At 41.2% G+C, this 18,342-nt stretch overlaps 1 protein-coding gene across 4 annotated transcripts in view; it reads left to right on the forward strand.

The window, feature by feature from the left end:
• PLCE1 (phospholipase C epsilon 1) overlaps window positions 1–18,342 on the forward strand; it is a 328,811-nt gene that overhangs the window by 241,007 nt on the left and 69,462 nt on the right. For all 4 annotated transcript variants that reach the window (XM_044240131.1, XM_044240134.1, XM_044240133.1 and 1 more), the window contains exons 6-8: window positions 3,478–3,736; window positions 5,501–5,706; window positions 12,060–12,735. In XM_044240131.1, coding sequence (XP_044096066.1) covers window positions 3,478–3,736; window positions 5,501–5,706; window positions 12,060–12,735 — 1,141 coding nt within the window. The remainder of the gene's footprint in view (window positions 1–3,477; window positions 3,737–5,500; window positions 5,707–12,059; window positions 12,736–18,342) is intronic.

Here is an 18,342-nt window from a genome sequence, read left to right on the forward strand (position 1 = left end):
TTTCTTCATCTGTAAAATGGGGATGATAATAATAAAAAGCACCTACTTCCTCACGCGGGATTTAGTGAGATAGTACAAAGTGTTTTGCACATGTGTTTGGCAGAGTAGGCTCCAAAAAGTGAACCTGCTGTTGTTAGTGTCCAAGATTCACCTTCCCAGTGAGGGTTCTCACTATAAATAGATCTTGCTTCATAACATTATTGAGATTTTTCTTTGATTCTCCAGATCCCTGAAAAGGGATTCTGGGTTGGGGGAGGAAAGGAAAATTCTCAGAGCTGGGATTTTTTTTTTTTTTTTTGTCCTTTTGAACTTTCTTAACTAAGAATAAACTCAAACGGCCATGTCACTGGCACTTAAAATGGTCATACAGATGTATCAGGCATGGCTCAAAAGAAGGAAAAAATGGAAAGAATACTGGGAGAACAGGAGATAATTTGGACAATTGGATTCTCTTTCTGATAAATTTTCTAAAAAGAACCTGTGTTACTTTTCTTTTTAATAAAAGGATGATCGTATTATGATAAAATAATTCTATTTTAATGATGCTTATCCTCTGTGTTTGGCAAGTCTGTGTTGGCTATTGACTGGGGACCTCTCTTCCTCTGTTCTGGACATGACTATCCTCACAGCATGACAGCTGGCTTGCTCCAAAGTGAACAACAAGAAAACAAGACAAAAACTGCAGTGCCTTTTATGACCTAGCCTCAGACATCACACACTGTCACTTCTACCATATTATACTGGTCACATAAGACAGAGGCCTGGTTGATTGTGGGCGGGGTCTATACTACACCAGGAACAGGGGATCACTGGAGGAAACAATTAGAAGTAAAAAGATTTACATAGAACAATATTTACTCAGTCACAGTGTCAATTTAAAATAACCCCAGTGAACATCAGTGGGGAAATAATATGATGCATCCTTACAGTGGAATATTATGTGGCCACCAAAAATGTGTATGAAATATGTTTAATATAATTGGAAAACAAGCAATATATAATGCATAAAAATATCTGGGAACAAGTCTGTCTTTACTTAATGACCTCTGCAATATTTATACAATGTTTTAAAAATATTTAGACCAGAGATCTACAAATGGAATTAATACTGGAAGGAAATGTATCTAATGTTGTCTGTGGATGGTAGCACTGTGGGTGAATTTTCCTTATTTTCACTATTTTCCAGATTTTTTTACAATGAGCATCTAGGTCCTTTATAAACATAAAAAGAAATAAAAGTTTTAAAAAGAGCGTCAGTTCTCAATCTAACAAAAAAATCATTGATCTGATCTTGCTGAACTTTGTCCTTTGCCCCCAGATGTACCATGATGACCCCATTATGCATGGAAAGAAGGGTGATCCAAAAATGAGAATCATGTATTCACTTTATTTATACTTCCATTTCATTCCCCCAAAAAGGATTCTCCCCAAATTGTAAGATATCAGTGGTAGCTGGACTCAGTGGGGTGACATCAGGAACAATTTTATTTTTCTGACCTCACTGTTTTTCAGACCTACCAGATGAGCTCTTCCTTCCCCAGCTCTGGGATCTACCTGGGGAGGTCTTGTAGCTTTTGCAGTCACAGATATGTTCAGAAGCTTGTCTCCTTCTCCCGTGCTCACGAGCATGAGTAAATCTCAGAAACATACAGCTGTGCAAGAAAAAAGCCTATTTTCTTTCACTGTAACACAATGGTGTTACAGTGCGATACCATTTCTATAAAGTTTAAAAGCACACAGTTCTCAAGCTGCTTAGTGATATGTACATATATTGGGGAACCATAAAGAATTGTAAGCGCATGAGAATGCTGAAGGGCATTTGTGGTCCCCTTCGGTGAGGGCAGGAGGAGTGTGTGCTCATAGAGGAACCCACTGGGGCCTGAGCCACAATATTAATGTTTTATTTTTTAATATTAATGTTATTTAATATTAATGTTTTATTAATATTGAGAGATTGGTGTCTGGGCATTTGTCGAATTGTAGTTCTCTATGTCTTTTGAATGTCTTATAGATGATATAGAGATTTTTAAATCCAGTCTGATATAAATCAAAATTTCAACCTCTCATTTGATTTAAAGCTTCACCCTTTCCCCACATTTCACAGCTCAGTCTCAGAAACCTGCAGTAAAATGGGAGAACAGGTTTATCTTTTTTCCCTCCAACTCAGGGTCCCTACAGAAATAGTGGGCAGGAGAAGAAAGAGGGAGGGTCTTGGGATAAAGGGAGCAGAGGTCTCATTTGACTGGCACACTTGTAATCTGGCCTAGGTGCTCCCTGGAGATGGATACAGTGTGGTCTGAGGGTTCCTTCCTAGTTACTCCTTCTCCATTCCCCCACCTGCTGCCCTGTAGGCACCTCCCACTGCCCCATTAACTGGCAAGGAGCAGGGCCCCCTTAGTCCTCAGGATCAAGCTCTGGAGGTCCTGCCCTCATGGACTCTGCTAGGATACCCTCCTTTGGCAGGCAGGCCTTTCTAGACGGCTCAGGTGCAGCTGGGCCTCATGGTGTCCCTTCCTAACTCATAGGAAATGCTCAGTGCTTTGCCCGCCCAGACTCTGCACATGCAAGACAGGCCCACTGGAACCTTCAGGCAGCTCTAGGAAGCCTGTTGTCTTTAGACTTTCCCGGTCACACACAAACTATGCATCAACAAACTCAGGACGTAGGTCAGCCTTTCCATGGAGTTCACGTGAAGCCCTCTGCCCTGGGGGTGATCCTCCTGCCTTCACATAGAGCACACTCTGACAGCTCTGTCCAGAGAGATATCCCCTACCCAGATGCTCAGACCCAGTTCCTCTGCACAGGCTGAGGGACAGGTATAGACCACAGATGGCAGAGCAGGTGGGTACCCTTGTGACGACCTAGTCCCTTTCTTTAGAAGGTGGGGTACAATGTCACCTATTGCTCTCAGCAGCAATTTCATCATAGGAAAAGTGCCTTTTAACATCCTGTTATGCAAATAGTATTTTAAGATAATGTCCCTCAGGATGGACCAGTGGCTTAATGTCAAAGCTGGATTTAGTAAAAGCAATTGTACAAAAGAGGCCAAAACAGGGTTTCTGTATTTCACTGAGGGACCGGCCTAATCCAAGGACAGCATTTAAAAGATCAAGAGGAGTGGATGAACCATCTTTTGTGCAGACAATCCTCCATGAATATCTGTACAAACCGTATTACCCACTAGGATACCCTCTTGGCTACAGCTGCCAGAAAAGCTCAAACCTAGGTTTGAGCTCCCACCTTCCAAAATTAACTCCTTTCCCACGTGTTATTTGTCTCTGCACTATTTAATTTTGTGTTTTAGTTTCTAAAACTAATACGTCATTTGGAAAAGTACGTAGAGATATGAGTCCTAAGTAAATTATTAGAACATAAGGAAAACAAGCAAAAAGAATGGATCTGTATGGAATTTAGGCTATACACCTGAATGATATTATTTCTCCTTTGGTCTTAAAAAAAATCATTTACTTGCAACAGGTCAAGGAAAGTCTTAAAAATGTGGCAGTTTATGGACCAGTCTGACCTGGAGACCATGAGGAGCCTGAAGGACGCCATGGCTCAGCACGAATCTTCCTGCGAGTACAGGAAGGTGGTCACGCGGGCCCTGCACATACCTGGCTGTAAGGTGGTTCCGTTCTGTGGGGTGTTTCTGAAGGAGCTCTGTGAAGTACTGGATGGAGCCTCTGGCCTCATGAAGCTTTGCCCGAGGTACAATTCCCAAGAAGAAACTCTAGAGGTGAGGCCTTTCAAAATCTGAAGAGTCATTGTCGCCGGAAGGGAGAGCCTGTTTATGGACGTTGCTGTTGTGTTGGGTAACAGGTCCTGTGAGGTTCCGGAGAAAAGAATGCCGGCTAGCACTGTTTGGGCTTCATCTTGTTAACTTAGTTAGAATGGGGCAGTGTGGAAGTCAGTGTTGTTTTCTGATTTTTTTTTTTAAGGATGTTGGGGTTTTCTTCTCTCAGTGGGTGGGAATGTCTGGATGCCGAGGATAAAAGGAGTCAAGTGAGGGACACCTGGCAGTTGCCTAATGTTCAGTCAGTCAAGCTTCAGCCTTGGGCCCAGGTCATGATCCCAGGGTCCTGGGATTGAGTCCCTGATCAGGCTTCCTGCTCAGCGGGGAGCCTGCTTTTCCCTCTGCCTGCTGCTCCCCCTGCTTGTGCACTTTCTCTCAATCTGACAATAAATGAAATATTATTTTTTAAGTCAGTATTAACTTTTTGGAATTAGAGGGCTAAAGCATGGCAGGAGGTCAGAAAGCTGCCTTGCTTTCCCCTTCGTGGGAGGGTGCTGGAAAAGCTGGGGCCTCATGGAAAGACGAGCTCCAGGCTCTGATTACAGTGCCTCAGCTCTCCCAGCCCTGTGCCTCCTGGTTCCTGACTCCGAGAGGGGAGAGGACCGTGTGAACTTTGACTCGGGGTGTCGGGCATTGGAGAGAAGGGGCTTTGAGGAACAGAAAAAAGGTGTTTAGACATGAGAGAAAGGACTGAATTGGGGAGAACTTCACCAAGATTTTTTATTCTAGTTTCAGAGGTAGAGTTTAGTGCGTAGGACACCCAGTGCCCATTACAGGAAGTGTCCTCCTTAAGGCCCATCACCCAGCGACTGCATCCCTCCACCCTCCTCCCCTTCCCATACCTGGCAGTTCCAAACCCAAACCTAGAGTCATTCTCACTTGGCCACAGCACCGCTACTGACTCACACACACACTCACATACACCCCTAAAACTCAGCCTCTTCTGTCACCTGGAACCCAGAACATCACCTGCTATCAGGGAGACTTAAGAGCCCCTGGGGGGTATGGGCCCCACTCCCAGCTTGCATTCCTCTGGCTTATGCAGGAAGATAAAGGTGCACTGAACGGAGGAGAAAGCTTATAGCAAGGCCCCCCCAAGCTGCACCCACACTGTCTCCCTCGTGTCTTCGAAGCCGGGAAGGCCACATCCGGCAGCACAGCGGGAGCTCTTACCTCTAAGGGCAGGCGTTTCCAGATCATGCACACAGACCATAAGAGCTTTAAAACCATCAGGAAGCCTCCGTGCTACTGTAGGGTATGAGGGAAGTAAAGCAAAATGTCATCCTTTCACTGTGTTTTCCTTGGGCCCCAGGAATTTCATCTGGTTCCATAGAATAATAGAGTTTTGTCATGGTTTTTCTCAGTTTTCACTACCAGGATAAAACAACCTTACCCTTTTTCTGTAAAGTGGCTAATCTCCCTAGGGAACCTTGAAATAATATTGCTTTTTGTGTTGTAAATTTGAAATGGAGTGTTGATTCCTAGAGGGACTAAAGTTGTCTTAGTGAAAACAAGAGCGAATTCTAAACAGTTCATGTGGTGAAACGAAAAAATGTTTTTCCTGGAGGCTCTTTCTTTTTCTTTCAATAAAATAGGCGCAAGTGCCATTATTTATGACTACTGCGACTTTATTTCCCTACTGAAGTTGGTTATTTAGAAATAGTACATGAAGTTGCAATAACATATTCTTGGTATGTTTTCCTGTAGTTTGTAGCCGATTACAGCGGACAAGATAATTTCTTACAACGAGTGGGACATAATGGCTTAAAGAATTCAGAGAAGGAGTCCACTGTCAACAGCATCTTTCAGACCATCAGAAGCTGCAGCCGAAGTCTGGAGGCAGAGGATGAAGACAGCCCCAGCGAAGGCAACAGCTCTAGGAAAAATTCCTTGAGGGATAAAGCACGGTGGCAGTAAGTTTTATAAGAGATGCTCGTTTTTTTCTTTTTCCTATGTCAGTTGGTTTTAGGCAGACTCCTAGCACAAACCCACCACCTTCATCAGGAAGCCATACTTTATATTCCAACTTTACCAATTCTGAACTAGGATTTACCTTTTTAAATTGGCTGCTTTGTTCTAGAATTACTGCTCATAACTTTACTTCTTGCCATATGTTTATCTCTTTAAAAAGTACAAACTAGAGCTATCCTGTCCCTTCTAAAAATTCAGCAAATTAAATTTTAGGATTAAAACCATGATATTCTATTTATTTCAGAGTTTCTATAAAAACAGTTCTTATTAATCACTGGGCAGGGCACAGGGACAAGGGTTAAAATATTTTTAAATCATATATACTGCTTTATTAGGGCTAGAGTGACACCCCGAAATCAGTATATTCAGCAGCTCCCCCAAACTTCTGGGTGATTGTAGATCAGGTGGTTCCCAGATCTCACTTCCAGAAGCACAGCTCTGCAAGGCAGTATCTGTAACTTTGTAATTGTTCCATTGCTCTAGCTGCTCTTGTATCCACAGGCATTGCTACTGATCTAGACATGTGTACCCACAGCCCAATGAGAAGTTCAGAAATCAGCAGTCTCAGGCCATGTGTTGTGCCTCTTCAAGGCCACACTCAAATGGCAGAGCCTGGTCCAGCTAGAAGATCCTCTAGAGCCATCCAAAACCACTAGGCCTACCAACTTCAGCATCTTGGCCACAAAAGATTTTATCTGTAGTCAGTACTCATGAGTCATACCTTGCAGTCATCTTGGAGTCTTCATAAACACTTGTGTGCATTTATGAGACATTGTGGCTTGTTTTGCAAAGCCTTTCCCGGTTCTCTGTGTGTGTGTGTGTATGAGCCTACACTGGGAAGGGCAAGAGTGTTTTTAGAAAAGAATTTCGGTGAAGTTGGAGTACTGGATCCTGAGAATCTATTGTGAACAAAGAAATGAATGCCTTGTATCTGAGTCCCTAATGCTGTTAAGGAGGGAGATAAACCTATATTCCAGATTGGTCCAAAGGACCCAGATGCTCAAAGAATAACCCTACCACAGTGCCCTGCCCCTTAAGCTGAAATGTCTCACAAGTAGCTTCTACCAGTTGTTTTTTGGGTTGTTGTTTTTTTTAAGACTATCTCAAATCAAAGGTTATTTGAAAGTTTTCTGCACTGTTGGCTGACCTTAGTAGCAATCTATATACATAGAGAGGACCATCGACAAATAAACACGTCTGCACAGAAAGCACCTTATAGCCATTTCTGTCCTTAATCTACGTCTACCTCTATCTGGGATCTTTGTTCACAACAGATTCTGAGGACCCAGTGCTCTAATTCCACAGAAATTAGACTACATAATCATCACAACAGTTCCATTGGACTCAGGATCTTATACCTCCCAGGGCCAGGATTGAACTTCAGGCAGGCTGGCTCTGAATCATGATGAATCATGGTCCTATTAACTTTGTAGGAAGTAATGAGCAGTTTATTAAGAAAATACATAACCTGATTGATTAATAGCCCACCTGTCCCCTCATATAAGATTTTCATCAGGGAACATGAGAAAAATATTTATCTGTCAATTTATGGTTTCTTGCTGACCAACACTGCAGAATTTCTTCAGGGGGTGAGATACAAACTTTCCTTCTCTTTCACTCCTTGGTCCTCCTTTTGAGTCATATGACCTAAGTCTGACAAGGTAGTTTCTTTCCTGGTTTACATCTTTGATATTTGATGACATTATTTGGTTCCTACATAACCCTTTAAGTGCCACCTGACTCCCTTTTGTAAACCCACAGAGACTTGTCTCCTGAAAGAATCAGGCACAGAAGTGTGTGACATTCACCATATGGTCTAAGACATGAAGCTACTAGTTTTCTTCTTGAAATGAATTTATTTAATTACCAACAATTATCGATTTTATCTTGGGCATTTTCCTGGGAAGAATGCCTGGGTTTTTTTAAGATTTGTTTATTTATTTTAGAGAGAGAGAGAGTGCGGGGGGAGGGGCAAAAGGAGAGGGAGAGAGAAAAAATCCTTAAGCAGACTCCCTACTTAAAATCATGACTCAAAATCATGACTCTGAGGTCACAACCTGAGCCAAAGCCAAGAGTCAGATGCCCAACCAACTGAGCCACCCAGGTGCCCCTGGAGAAGAGTGCTTTTTTAATAGAAATGCTACTACCTAGCCTTCATTCTTCTTGTGGTCAAAAATAGAAACTCATCTTCAGAGAGATGGTGTCTCTCCCTCCCAGCTTACATCAGCTCTGAGCAATAAAAATAAGCTTCAGAAAAGACTCATAATTTTTCTCCCCAGACACAATCTTTTATAATGCTTGTATAATGCTTGTAATTTTTCACTGAAAAATATTTGATTTAGCTCAGAACTCAAATTAAATGGAATATGGGCAACACTCATTCTTTTGCTAATTTAAAATGAGGAGTTCTATGTCCAAATTCACATAGGTTTTATTTCATGGGTACAGACACAAATTGAATTCTTTTTGCTCTTAAAAAAAATTAATAAAAACATGGGGTGCCTGGGTGGCTCAGTGGATTCAAACCTCTGCCTTCAGCTCGGGTCATAATCCCAGGGTCCAGGGATCGAGCCCCACATTGGGCTATCTGCTCATCGGGGAACCTGGTTCCCCCTCTCCCTCTGCCTGCTGCTTTACCTACTTGTGATCACTCTCTGTCAAATAAATAAATAAAGTCTTTTAAAAAAATTAGCAAAAACATGAAGCGTGACATGGAGAATGTGGAAATGGTCCCAGAGAAAGGAAATAAAATAAAAGGATGTGGATGTGACTCTAAACAAAGCTCCTTTAAAGGAATAGTTGGGCCAGTTTATCATAGGAAAAGAAAGGGGGGAAGGAAAGCAGGAGGGATGAAATCTTGGTCTTCCTGTATTTTATCAGAGAGGTGTACTTTACTGAGCCAGACTGAGTGCACGACTGAGTGCTTTGCAAGTATTGTCTTAGTTGAGCTTCACCTGCTCTGTGAAATCAGCATTGTCTTTTTGCCATTTAAGATAAGTAAAGTGAGGCTCAGAGAGGTTGAGTGATTGACTAAGTCACACAGCAAATAGGTAGCAGAGCTAAATATGAAACCCAGGGTGACAATATAGGGCATGTTCCTAACTACTGCACTAAATGTATGAAACACAAACATAAGTATTATAGAAGAGGACATAAATAAGTATTGGTTTTCCATTGTTCCTTGTTGCAATTTCAGAGGAATAGAACTAGGCTAGACACAAAGGATTTTCTTTTTGTTTCTTCACTTTTTATTGTGAGATGTAATGTTAAGAAAGGTGCCTAAGGGACATCTATGGGGTTCATTTGGTTAAGTGCCTGACTCTTGATCTCAGCTCAGGTCCTGGTCTCAAGGTTGGTGAGTTCAACCCCCATGTTGGCATCCTTACTGGGCATGAAACCTACTTAAAAACTAATTAATTAATTACATAAAATGTCAAAAGAATAGGAGCCAACTGAAAGAAGCTTCTGATGGCCAAACTGGAACAATATGAGCTATAAAGTAAAGTTGTATTAGATTATAAACCAAAGTATTAAATAAATATCCATGATTCCATATATAAGTGATAAACAAATGGGAGAGAAGAGACAAATCTCCAATGTGGAAGAATTCCATATAACTTATATAGATACTCTACCCTCTAGGAGGTAGAAAATAACTCCCTACATCTTAAATGTTCAAAGAGGACAGTATGGGGGCACCTGGGTGGCTCAGTTGGTTGGGTGTCTGCCTTTGGCTCAGGTCATGGTCTCAAGGTCCTGGGATCGGGCCTCACATTGGACTCCCTGCTTGGTGGGGAGTTTTCTTCTCCCTCTGCCTGCTGCTCCCCCTGCTCGTTCTCTCTCTTGCCCCAACAAATAAATAAAATCTAAAAAAAAAAAAAGAATAACTTTACAGTGGGACATGACCAACACTACCTCAGCCAGCTCAACATCAAGAGGGATAAGTCATGTTAATAGTATGTACCATGGCTATGATGTTATGAGAATGACTGTTTACCTCTGGAGACTTCCTCCCTAGAACCCATAGCCTCAGTCTGATTATGAGAAGAATATCAGCAAGTTCTAATTGAGAGACATTCTATAAAATACCTAACCAGTGTTCCTGAGAAGAGTCAAGATCATTAGAAACAAGAGAAGTATGAAAAATTGCCATATCTAAGAGGACCCTTATAGAAATGTGACAACTAAATGTAATATGGTATCCTAGATGGAATCCTGGAAAAGAAAAAGGACATAGGTTAAAAAAAAAAACCTTCAATTAATAATAATGTATCACTATTGGTTTATCATTGTGTCAAATATGCCATCCCAGTGTAAGATATTAACAACAAGGAAAACTGAATGTGGGGTCTACTGTCTTTGAAATTTCTACACAAATCTAAAGGTATTTTAAAGTTAAAACTTTTTTAAAAAACTAATGTATTTGGAGAATTATCAAGTGAATACATGCATTACTACCACTCAGAGTGAAAACATTGCCAGCACCCATAAACTATTTGTTTTCCTTCTCAATTTTTTTACCACCTTTCCCTCTATAGTAGTGAATTTTACAATACTACTTCCCACTTTTCTCTATAATTATATCACTATTATGCATTTCTAAATAATATAGTATAATTTTGCCCGGTTTTGAAATTTACATTTATACAAATGTAACCATACAGTATTTATTTTTGTGTGTCTTGCTTAAGATATGTCCCTATTGTTGTGTTGCATTAACTATTACTACTCATTTTCATTGCTGTGCAATGTACTACATAATATAAATGCATCAAATTTTACTTGTAGGTTTTATTGATGCTGGGCATTAAGATTGCTTCTAGAGTTTTCAGTGCGGCTTATCTGAAAAGGATATTCTGATTATCAGATTTGCGAGATCTCTTGTAGATTTCTTTACTTTTTTAAGAATATCTGCTTAGGAGGAAGAACCTGCAGAAAACATGAGTGGGATCTTGCTCAGGGACTAGGATCTAGACTGAGAGTCCAGGAAATCCAGTGCTACTGCTCATACTTTGCCAGGAGGCAGTAGTCTGCCCAGGTGCCAAGTTCCCAAGAGGATGGGAACATTCCTTCCCAAAGATGTTGGACCAGCTCCTTCTCAATTTTTTCCACCACTTTGCAATGAATGTCTATGGACCAAACGGCAGAAACCTTGACCTTAATAAAAATTCTTCATGCTTTGAAAAAACATGAATCTCTCCTGGGCACATGCCTACAAGGTGGACATACAGGAGTGAGGCAATGAGGTCTCCCTTGTCTTCCCCCCATCCCACATCCTTCTGGAGACCTAATACTCTACATTCCTAACTCAAGTAAGACAACTTGCTAAATTTTCCAAGCTTACAAGTCCTTTATGTGCACATGTGTGCAGACACACATGGACACACACACAGAAACACAATGAAAATCTAAGGTTATGTCAAGGAGAGCTAGCTGTTCTTGTTCATCTGGCCACTGTGACTATATTTTCCAATGAGTGTCTTTGAACAAATGGTATTTTATTTTTTAACAGAGACACATCTTAGGCCAGCTTATTAAGTCTTGTTCTGCCCATTTTAGCCCCACTGTGTTCAGGTCACAACTTTTGGTTCTGATCAAGTAGAAGGTAGTCAAACCTAGTAATGAAGGTCCCAGGCTGATGAGTCAGAGCAGAATCCTGCCTCGAGTAGACCTCTTCTGAGCTGGATGACCAAAGTGAGTTACTGACCCTTCTGAAGCTGTTTCCTCAAAGGTTAATAAATAAATAAATAAATAAATAAAGCCTTTCTTCACAAGTAGGTCAAATGAAGCGCAAATGTACATGAAGTAGTTAACAGTTCCTGATACAAGAGGGAAAACTAATACATCATGAAGATTATTATTGATATTAAAAGCACAATAACTTTGGACTCCTGGGTGGCTCAGCAGTTGAACCCCCAATGCTTGGCTTTAGCTCAGATCATGATCTTGGGGTCATGAGATTGAGCCCCATGCCAGGTTCTGCACTCAGTGCAGAGTCTGCTTCAGATTCTCTCCCTCTCCCTCTGCCTCTCTAAATAAATAAATGAAATCTTATAAAAAATACAACAACTTATCTAGCAGTTCCTTTCCTTATTCCTGTGGTTAGACCTAGTACTAAATATAGGGTTTTAGAATGCAGCTATAAAAATCTACTCTAATCTTTAGAATTTTATATTTCCTATGCTAATTTGAATTCATAGTGAAGTGAAAAATGATGCCCAGTGTCCGTGGAAAGCTTTGTGTTGTTCTCACTTCTAATTATAAGACAAACCAAATTTATATCTCTTCCCATTAGGTTTATAATTGGAGATCTGTTGGATTCTGAAAATGACATCTTTGAGCAGTCGAAAGAATGGGACTCTCATGGATCAGAAGAGCCACAGAAGGCCTTTGACCATGGCACGGAGCTGATCCCGTGGTACGTGCTGTCCATCCGAGCTGATGTGCACCAGTTCCTACTGCAGGGGGCCACTGTCATCCACTATGACCAGGACACGCACCTGTCCGCCCGCTGCTTCCTTCAGCTTCAGCCTGACAACAGCACCCTGACCTGGATAAAGCCCACCACTGCCTCCCCAGCCAGTGCTAAAGCAAAACTTGGTGTGCTTAGTAACACATCTGAGCCTGGCAAATTCCCCTTACTGGGCAATGCTGGATTAAGTGGCCTGGCGGAGGGGGTCTTGGATCTGTTTTCAGCAAAGGCTGTGTACATGGGACACCCTAGCATCGATATACACACTGTGTGTGTTCAGAACAAACTGGGTAGCATGTTTCTCTCCGAGACTGGCGTGACACTGCTCTATGGGCTCCAGACCACGGACAATAGATTATTGCACTTTGTGGCGCCCAAGCACACAGCTAAGATGCTCTTCAGCGGATTGCTAGAACTCACGAGGGCTGTGAGGAAGATGAGGAAGTTCCCGGACCAGAGACAGCAGTGGCTGCGGAAACAGTATGTCAGCCTCTATCAGGTAGGGATGCACCCTGCCCTGTCTTCTCACTCCTCACTCCCCTAACTCTTAAGATACTAATCTTGCAAAACCACACTGGGACCACCAAGGTTCACCCTTATACTCTGGCACTGGGCAGCTTTGACTCTCTCTGTGCCTCAGTTTCTAATCTATAAAATGAGAGTGATAACAATACACATTCATAGGGTGGCTGTGGGGTCTGAGTTAATACGTGTAAAACCATAATGTCGGCTTCTATACGTAAAGAGTAGTGTCTGACTCATAGTAGGTCCTGTTGTTATTTATATGAACACAATGACCGGGCATTGTACTTCTCACATCGGAAAGAAACTGGTTAATATAAGCCTTGTCACTGGGACGCCTGGGTGGCGCAGTTGGTTGGACAACTGCCTCCGGCTCAGGGCGTGATCCTGGAGTCCCGGAATCGAGTCCCACATCAGGCTCCCAGCTCCATGGGGAGTCTGCTTCGCTCTCTGACCTTCTCCTTGCTCATTCTCTCTCTCACTATCTCTCTCTCTCAAATAAATAAAATAAAAATCTTAAAAAAAAAAAAGAAATTCATGTCTAAAAAAATATAAGCCTTGTCACTTACTCAGTTTCCATCGAAAACATGAGAGTGTAAACATTTTTATTATTAATTAGGGATTGGCTGATAACATTGGAAACCTTCACTTTGGAAACTGAAATCCTGCTTCATCCCCTGATGTGCTGCGTGACTCTTGGAGCATTAATTTACTGTGCATTGCTGCCTCACTGTAGAACTTCTGAGATTAAGAGAAACTTTCCCAAATGTAGGATCACTCACTCATGCATGGAGTTCTGCCTCACTAGGTTATCATATTGGCAGCAGCCCCTGAGGGAGTTTCTCACAGTCAGCTGCTTGAAGTGAGTGGGTTTCTCACTACCCTAAAATGCTCAGGTATATGAACACTCCAGCTAAGAGTGCAGCAGGACTGGGCTGAGCGAGGTGTGGGAAGAGACACAGGCACCACCAGACTGGTGCGCTTGCAGTGGACAAAGGGCAGATGGCTGGGAAGTGAGTCAAAAACCTGCCCCGAGGGGACACCATTGATGGCGCTGCCAAATGAGTTGTAACTGAGTATTCAGTTTTTCTTTGTTATGCTTTTCCATCTTTTGGCAAAAACATTATCTTTTTTACTAGTGTCACTGAACGAATAGAACTATAATTTAACAATAATTTAAATTACTCAAATGACTGATTTCATGGTTCTAACATGTTTCCCACCAGCAAAGACATCCCCCTCAGGCTCTTGGTAAGGAGATGATAGGTAGATAGATAGATAGATAGATAGATAGATATTGCACATGTGGATATGTGCAATACTTATGAGTAGAGAGCATCTCCTGAATAACTGATTTATTGATTAATAAGCCCATAGTCCCATCTACACAGTGATGCTAGGACTGCACAACAAAAAGCCTATTTCAGTTAACTCCTCCTAAAACAGAAACCAAAATACGAGCTTCCTGTCCATTCCACAGTGAGAGTCCAGTGTGGTCAGCTGCTTGGAAAAAAGGTCTTCAGGAGCTATTGTAAATATTGATCTTTAATTATAATCATTCCTCAGCCTTGCAGAATCATACAAATCCATGCAACCTGGACATAAACCAAAGCTCTGAGCTTAGTTACAATCATGGTCACAAACCTGACATGGTTTATCGGCTTCATTTGTCTCCCTTCCAATCTTATAGCATAAAGTAACTAAATTAATACCTAAGGCATGCTTGGTTTCTCATTCACCTGGCAACCTACAGTTTTTGCTAAAGGAGGCATCGGCTGAGACCAGGAATAGCAGAAGAGGCAAAATGCTCTGCTGGAGCAGAAACAGAGGAAGTGACTTGGAGCCAGCTTAGTCCTTCCTGGTTGCAAACACAGCTACACTCCTGGCCCCCTCCCTCTCCCGCTACTTGGAAACAAGCCCTTACCTTGTAAAGACAAAACAGCTCCATATACCTCTGCCACTTCTGAAAACACAGGTGATGGTCTTCCTTAAAACATTATTGTGCATGAGCCACCCAGGCAGGTGAGGCAACATGTCTCAGAAACACACCCTCGGGACTTTTTTAAAAAAAAAAAATTTTTTTTTTAAGTGGAAAGGTTAGCAAATTGTTATTTTCCCATATGTAGACCAGCTCCCACATTGTCTCAGAGAACATCAAAAAGGTGCTGCCAGTGTGGTACCTGGAGAACAAAAGGTCAAATAGGCATCCTGTTAAATGCCCTCTTGGTGATTTATAATACTGCTTAGCACACTTAAGGCTCCTGAGAAGTCCTAAGGTACCAAAAAAAAAAGAATTTAAATGTATCTGTGCATTTAAGAAATTTATGAACAATTGTGAGTTCTTCCAAACTTATGTTAACAGATGAAGAGTATTTCTTTATCCCCAGTTTGGGAAGGGCTTATATAGAAAATAATCTTTCTGGGGCACCTGAAAGTGTCTCAGTTGGTTGAGTATCGACTCTTGGTTTCAGCTCAGGTCCTGAACTCAGGGTCATGAGATTGAGCCCTGTGTCGGGCTCCATGCTCAGCACAGAACCTCAGCTGAGTTCTCAGCTTGGCTTAAGACTCTCTCTCCCTCGCATTTTGCTCCCCCCACCACCCTTAAAATAAATAAATAAATCTTCAAAAGAAAAAAGAAAATAATCTTTCCAACATCTGAGTCTTCTTGTGTGATGAATGTATATGAAGCTGTTTTTTGTGGTTTTTTTTTAAGATTTTATGTATTTGAGAGAAAGCGTGAGTGGGGGGAGGGAGATGGAGAGGGAGAAGCAGGCTCACCACTAAGCAGGGAGCCCGATGCAGGGCTCAATCCCAGGACCTGAGACGTGACCTGAGCCAAAGGTAGACGCTTAACCAACTGAGCCGCCCAGGAATCCCATGCTTTCTAATACAAGTATTTTAGTACTAGTAAATGTATTTGATCTAATGGAAATAGTAACAGGAGATAAAGCAAAAGACAAAAAGATACAGTGATGTTTGTAATAAAGCCTAGGAGTGCAGAAAATAAAAGAAAGTAAGCCCCAGAGATTTGATGCATGGTGTGGGACAAAGACTGGTATCATGAGCTTTGGCCTGAGGTTGCATGGGCAGAGCTAAGAACCCGTAATCTTGGGTGTTTGGAAAGATCTCTGGGAATCTGAAAAGGTTCAAAGGAGGGTTCTCAGGTGAACTTTGGTTGTAAGCAACAGAAACAGATTTTGGCTGTCTTCAAGGGGAAAAAAGGATTTTATTCAAAGGATTAGATCAGTTAAACAGTCTCCAAAATATCATGTGTGAAGATAATGCAAAGAGGCCAAAGTGCATGAATACTATTTTAAGGAATCAGTTTCATGATCCTAATGTCCACGTGAACTTCTTTTATTTTCCTGTATTTCCTGGCTTCATTACAAATGTCACTGTTTCTTGTCTTTTGGCTCCCTGTTCAGCAGGCAGCCTGTCTCTCCCTCTGCCTGCCGTTCCCCCTGCTTGTGCTCTCGCTTGCTCTCTGTCTCTGACAGATAAATAAAATCTTTTTTTTTTTTAATGGAACTTTTCTAAAACTTAGAATATAGTTTCACTCACAGTAGATCTTCTCCCAAATTAAAAAGAGAAGGGACATCCTTCATGCATTCCCAACCAACTTTATTGTTTTTTACAAAATGAAAGAAAGAGTCAAACTATATTTCAGTTCCCAGAAAGTCTCCTTTAAAGATTAAACAAAGGCATGTGCCTTTTCCAGGCCTGAAATATTTCTATTAAAAGTAAAGCTTGCCCCATGTTAGGATGTTCTGAATTTAGAAATACCAAAGCAGTAGAGGCTGATTCTTTTATATATACATGGTATGGGTCTAGTAAATTTTTTTTATTAAAGATTTCCTTTTTTTAAAGCAGTTATAGTTTCACAATAAAATTGAGAAGAATGTACAGAGATTTTCCCATAAACCTCCTGCCCCCCTGTGCATAAATAGTGGCCCCCACTTGTCAACATCACTCAGTAAAATGGCACATTTTTTACAAAGGATAAGTCTACATGGATATATCACAGTCACCCAAAATCTACAGTTTACCTGAGGATTCATTCTTGGTGCTGTATATTGTATAGGTTTGTATAAATATATAATAACATATATTGATAATTATAATATCACATAGAATATTTTAACTACCCTAAAAATTCTCTGTCCCCTGCCTATTCATCTCTTCCTTCCACTTTACCTCACCCTACCCACCCCCACCCCCAACCCCGGCAACCAGCGATCTTTTTACTGTCTCCATAGTTCTGCTTTTTTCAGAATGTCATGTGGGTGGAATCATACAATATGTAGACTTTTCAGATCAGCTTCCTTCACTTAGTGTTATGCATTTAAGATTCCTTTATGTCTTTTCATAACTTGATAGCTCATTTCTTTTTCTTGCTGAGTAATACTCCATTGTGTGGATGTACCACAGTTTATTTATCCATTTACCTACTGAAGGACATCTTGGTTGCTTCCAAGTTTTGGTATTATGAATAAAGCTGCTGTAAATATTCATGTTCAGGTCTCTATGTGGACTTAAGTTTTCAAGTCTTTTGGATAACAACCAAGGAGCATGACTGTTGGATTGTATGGTAAAAGAACACTTACTCTTGTAAGGAACTGCATCACTGCTTTTCAGAGTGGCTGTGCCATTTTGCTTTCATACTAGAATGAATCCTTATTCCTGTTACCCCACATCCCTACCCAGAATGTGGTGGTGTCAGTGTTCTGGATTTTTGCCATTCTAATAGGTGTTGGAGTATCTTATTTTAATTTGCAGTTCCCTGATGCTGTATGAGGTGGAACAACTTCTCATATGCTTAATTCCCATCTGTATCTCTTCTTTGGTGAAGTGTCTGTTGAGATCTTTGGACTTTTTTTTAATTGGGTTGTTAGTTTTCTTATTGTTGAGTTTTAAGTTTTCATTGTATATTTTGGATAACCATTCTTTATCAGATGTTTCTTTTGCAAACATTTCCTCCCCAACTGTGGCTGGTCTTCTAATTCTCTTGACAATGTTTTTTTCCAGAGCAGAAGTTTTAAGTTTTAATGATAGGATCTATTAAATTTTTAAAGTGTTAGTCAAACCCATAGATAAAAATTTTACAAAATTTCTTCCAGAATGCAATATTCAATAAGGTAGTTAAAATTTATTTATGAAATTGTGGCATGAAATGTTGATTCCACTTTGAAGTCAGTTGTAGCAGCTTGTTCACAGGGAGGATGCCCTCTATAAGGAAGGAATGATCTCCAACCTTCTTCATTCTCAGTAGCACTGTATTCAAGATTCATTTTCCAGGAAGAGAGATTCTAATCAGCTTCTTTGGATCTTATGCCAACCATTGATCAAGGGAGCATGTTTCACCTTGATTGATAGACTCCAGACTGAATCCAGGGACATCTGGGTGGCTTAGTCGGTTAAGTGTCTGCCTTCCGCTCAGGTCACGACCTCAGGGTCCTGGGTTTGAGCCCCGCATCAGGCTCCCTGCTTAGTGGGGAGTCTGCTTCTCCCTCTCCCTTTGTCCCTCTGTCCAGCTCATGCGTACTCTCTCTCTCTCTTTCTCTCTCTTAAATAAATACATTTTTTT

Source organism: Neovison vison, chromosome 2 (genome assembly GCF_020171115.1).
Source record: "Neovison vison isolate M4711 chromosome 2, ASM_NN_V1, whole genome shotgun sequence".
Classification (NCBI taxonomy): Eukaryota; Metazoa; Chordata; class Mammalia; order Carnivora; family Mustelidae; genus Neogale; species Neogale vison.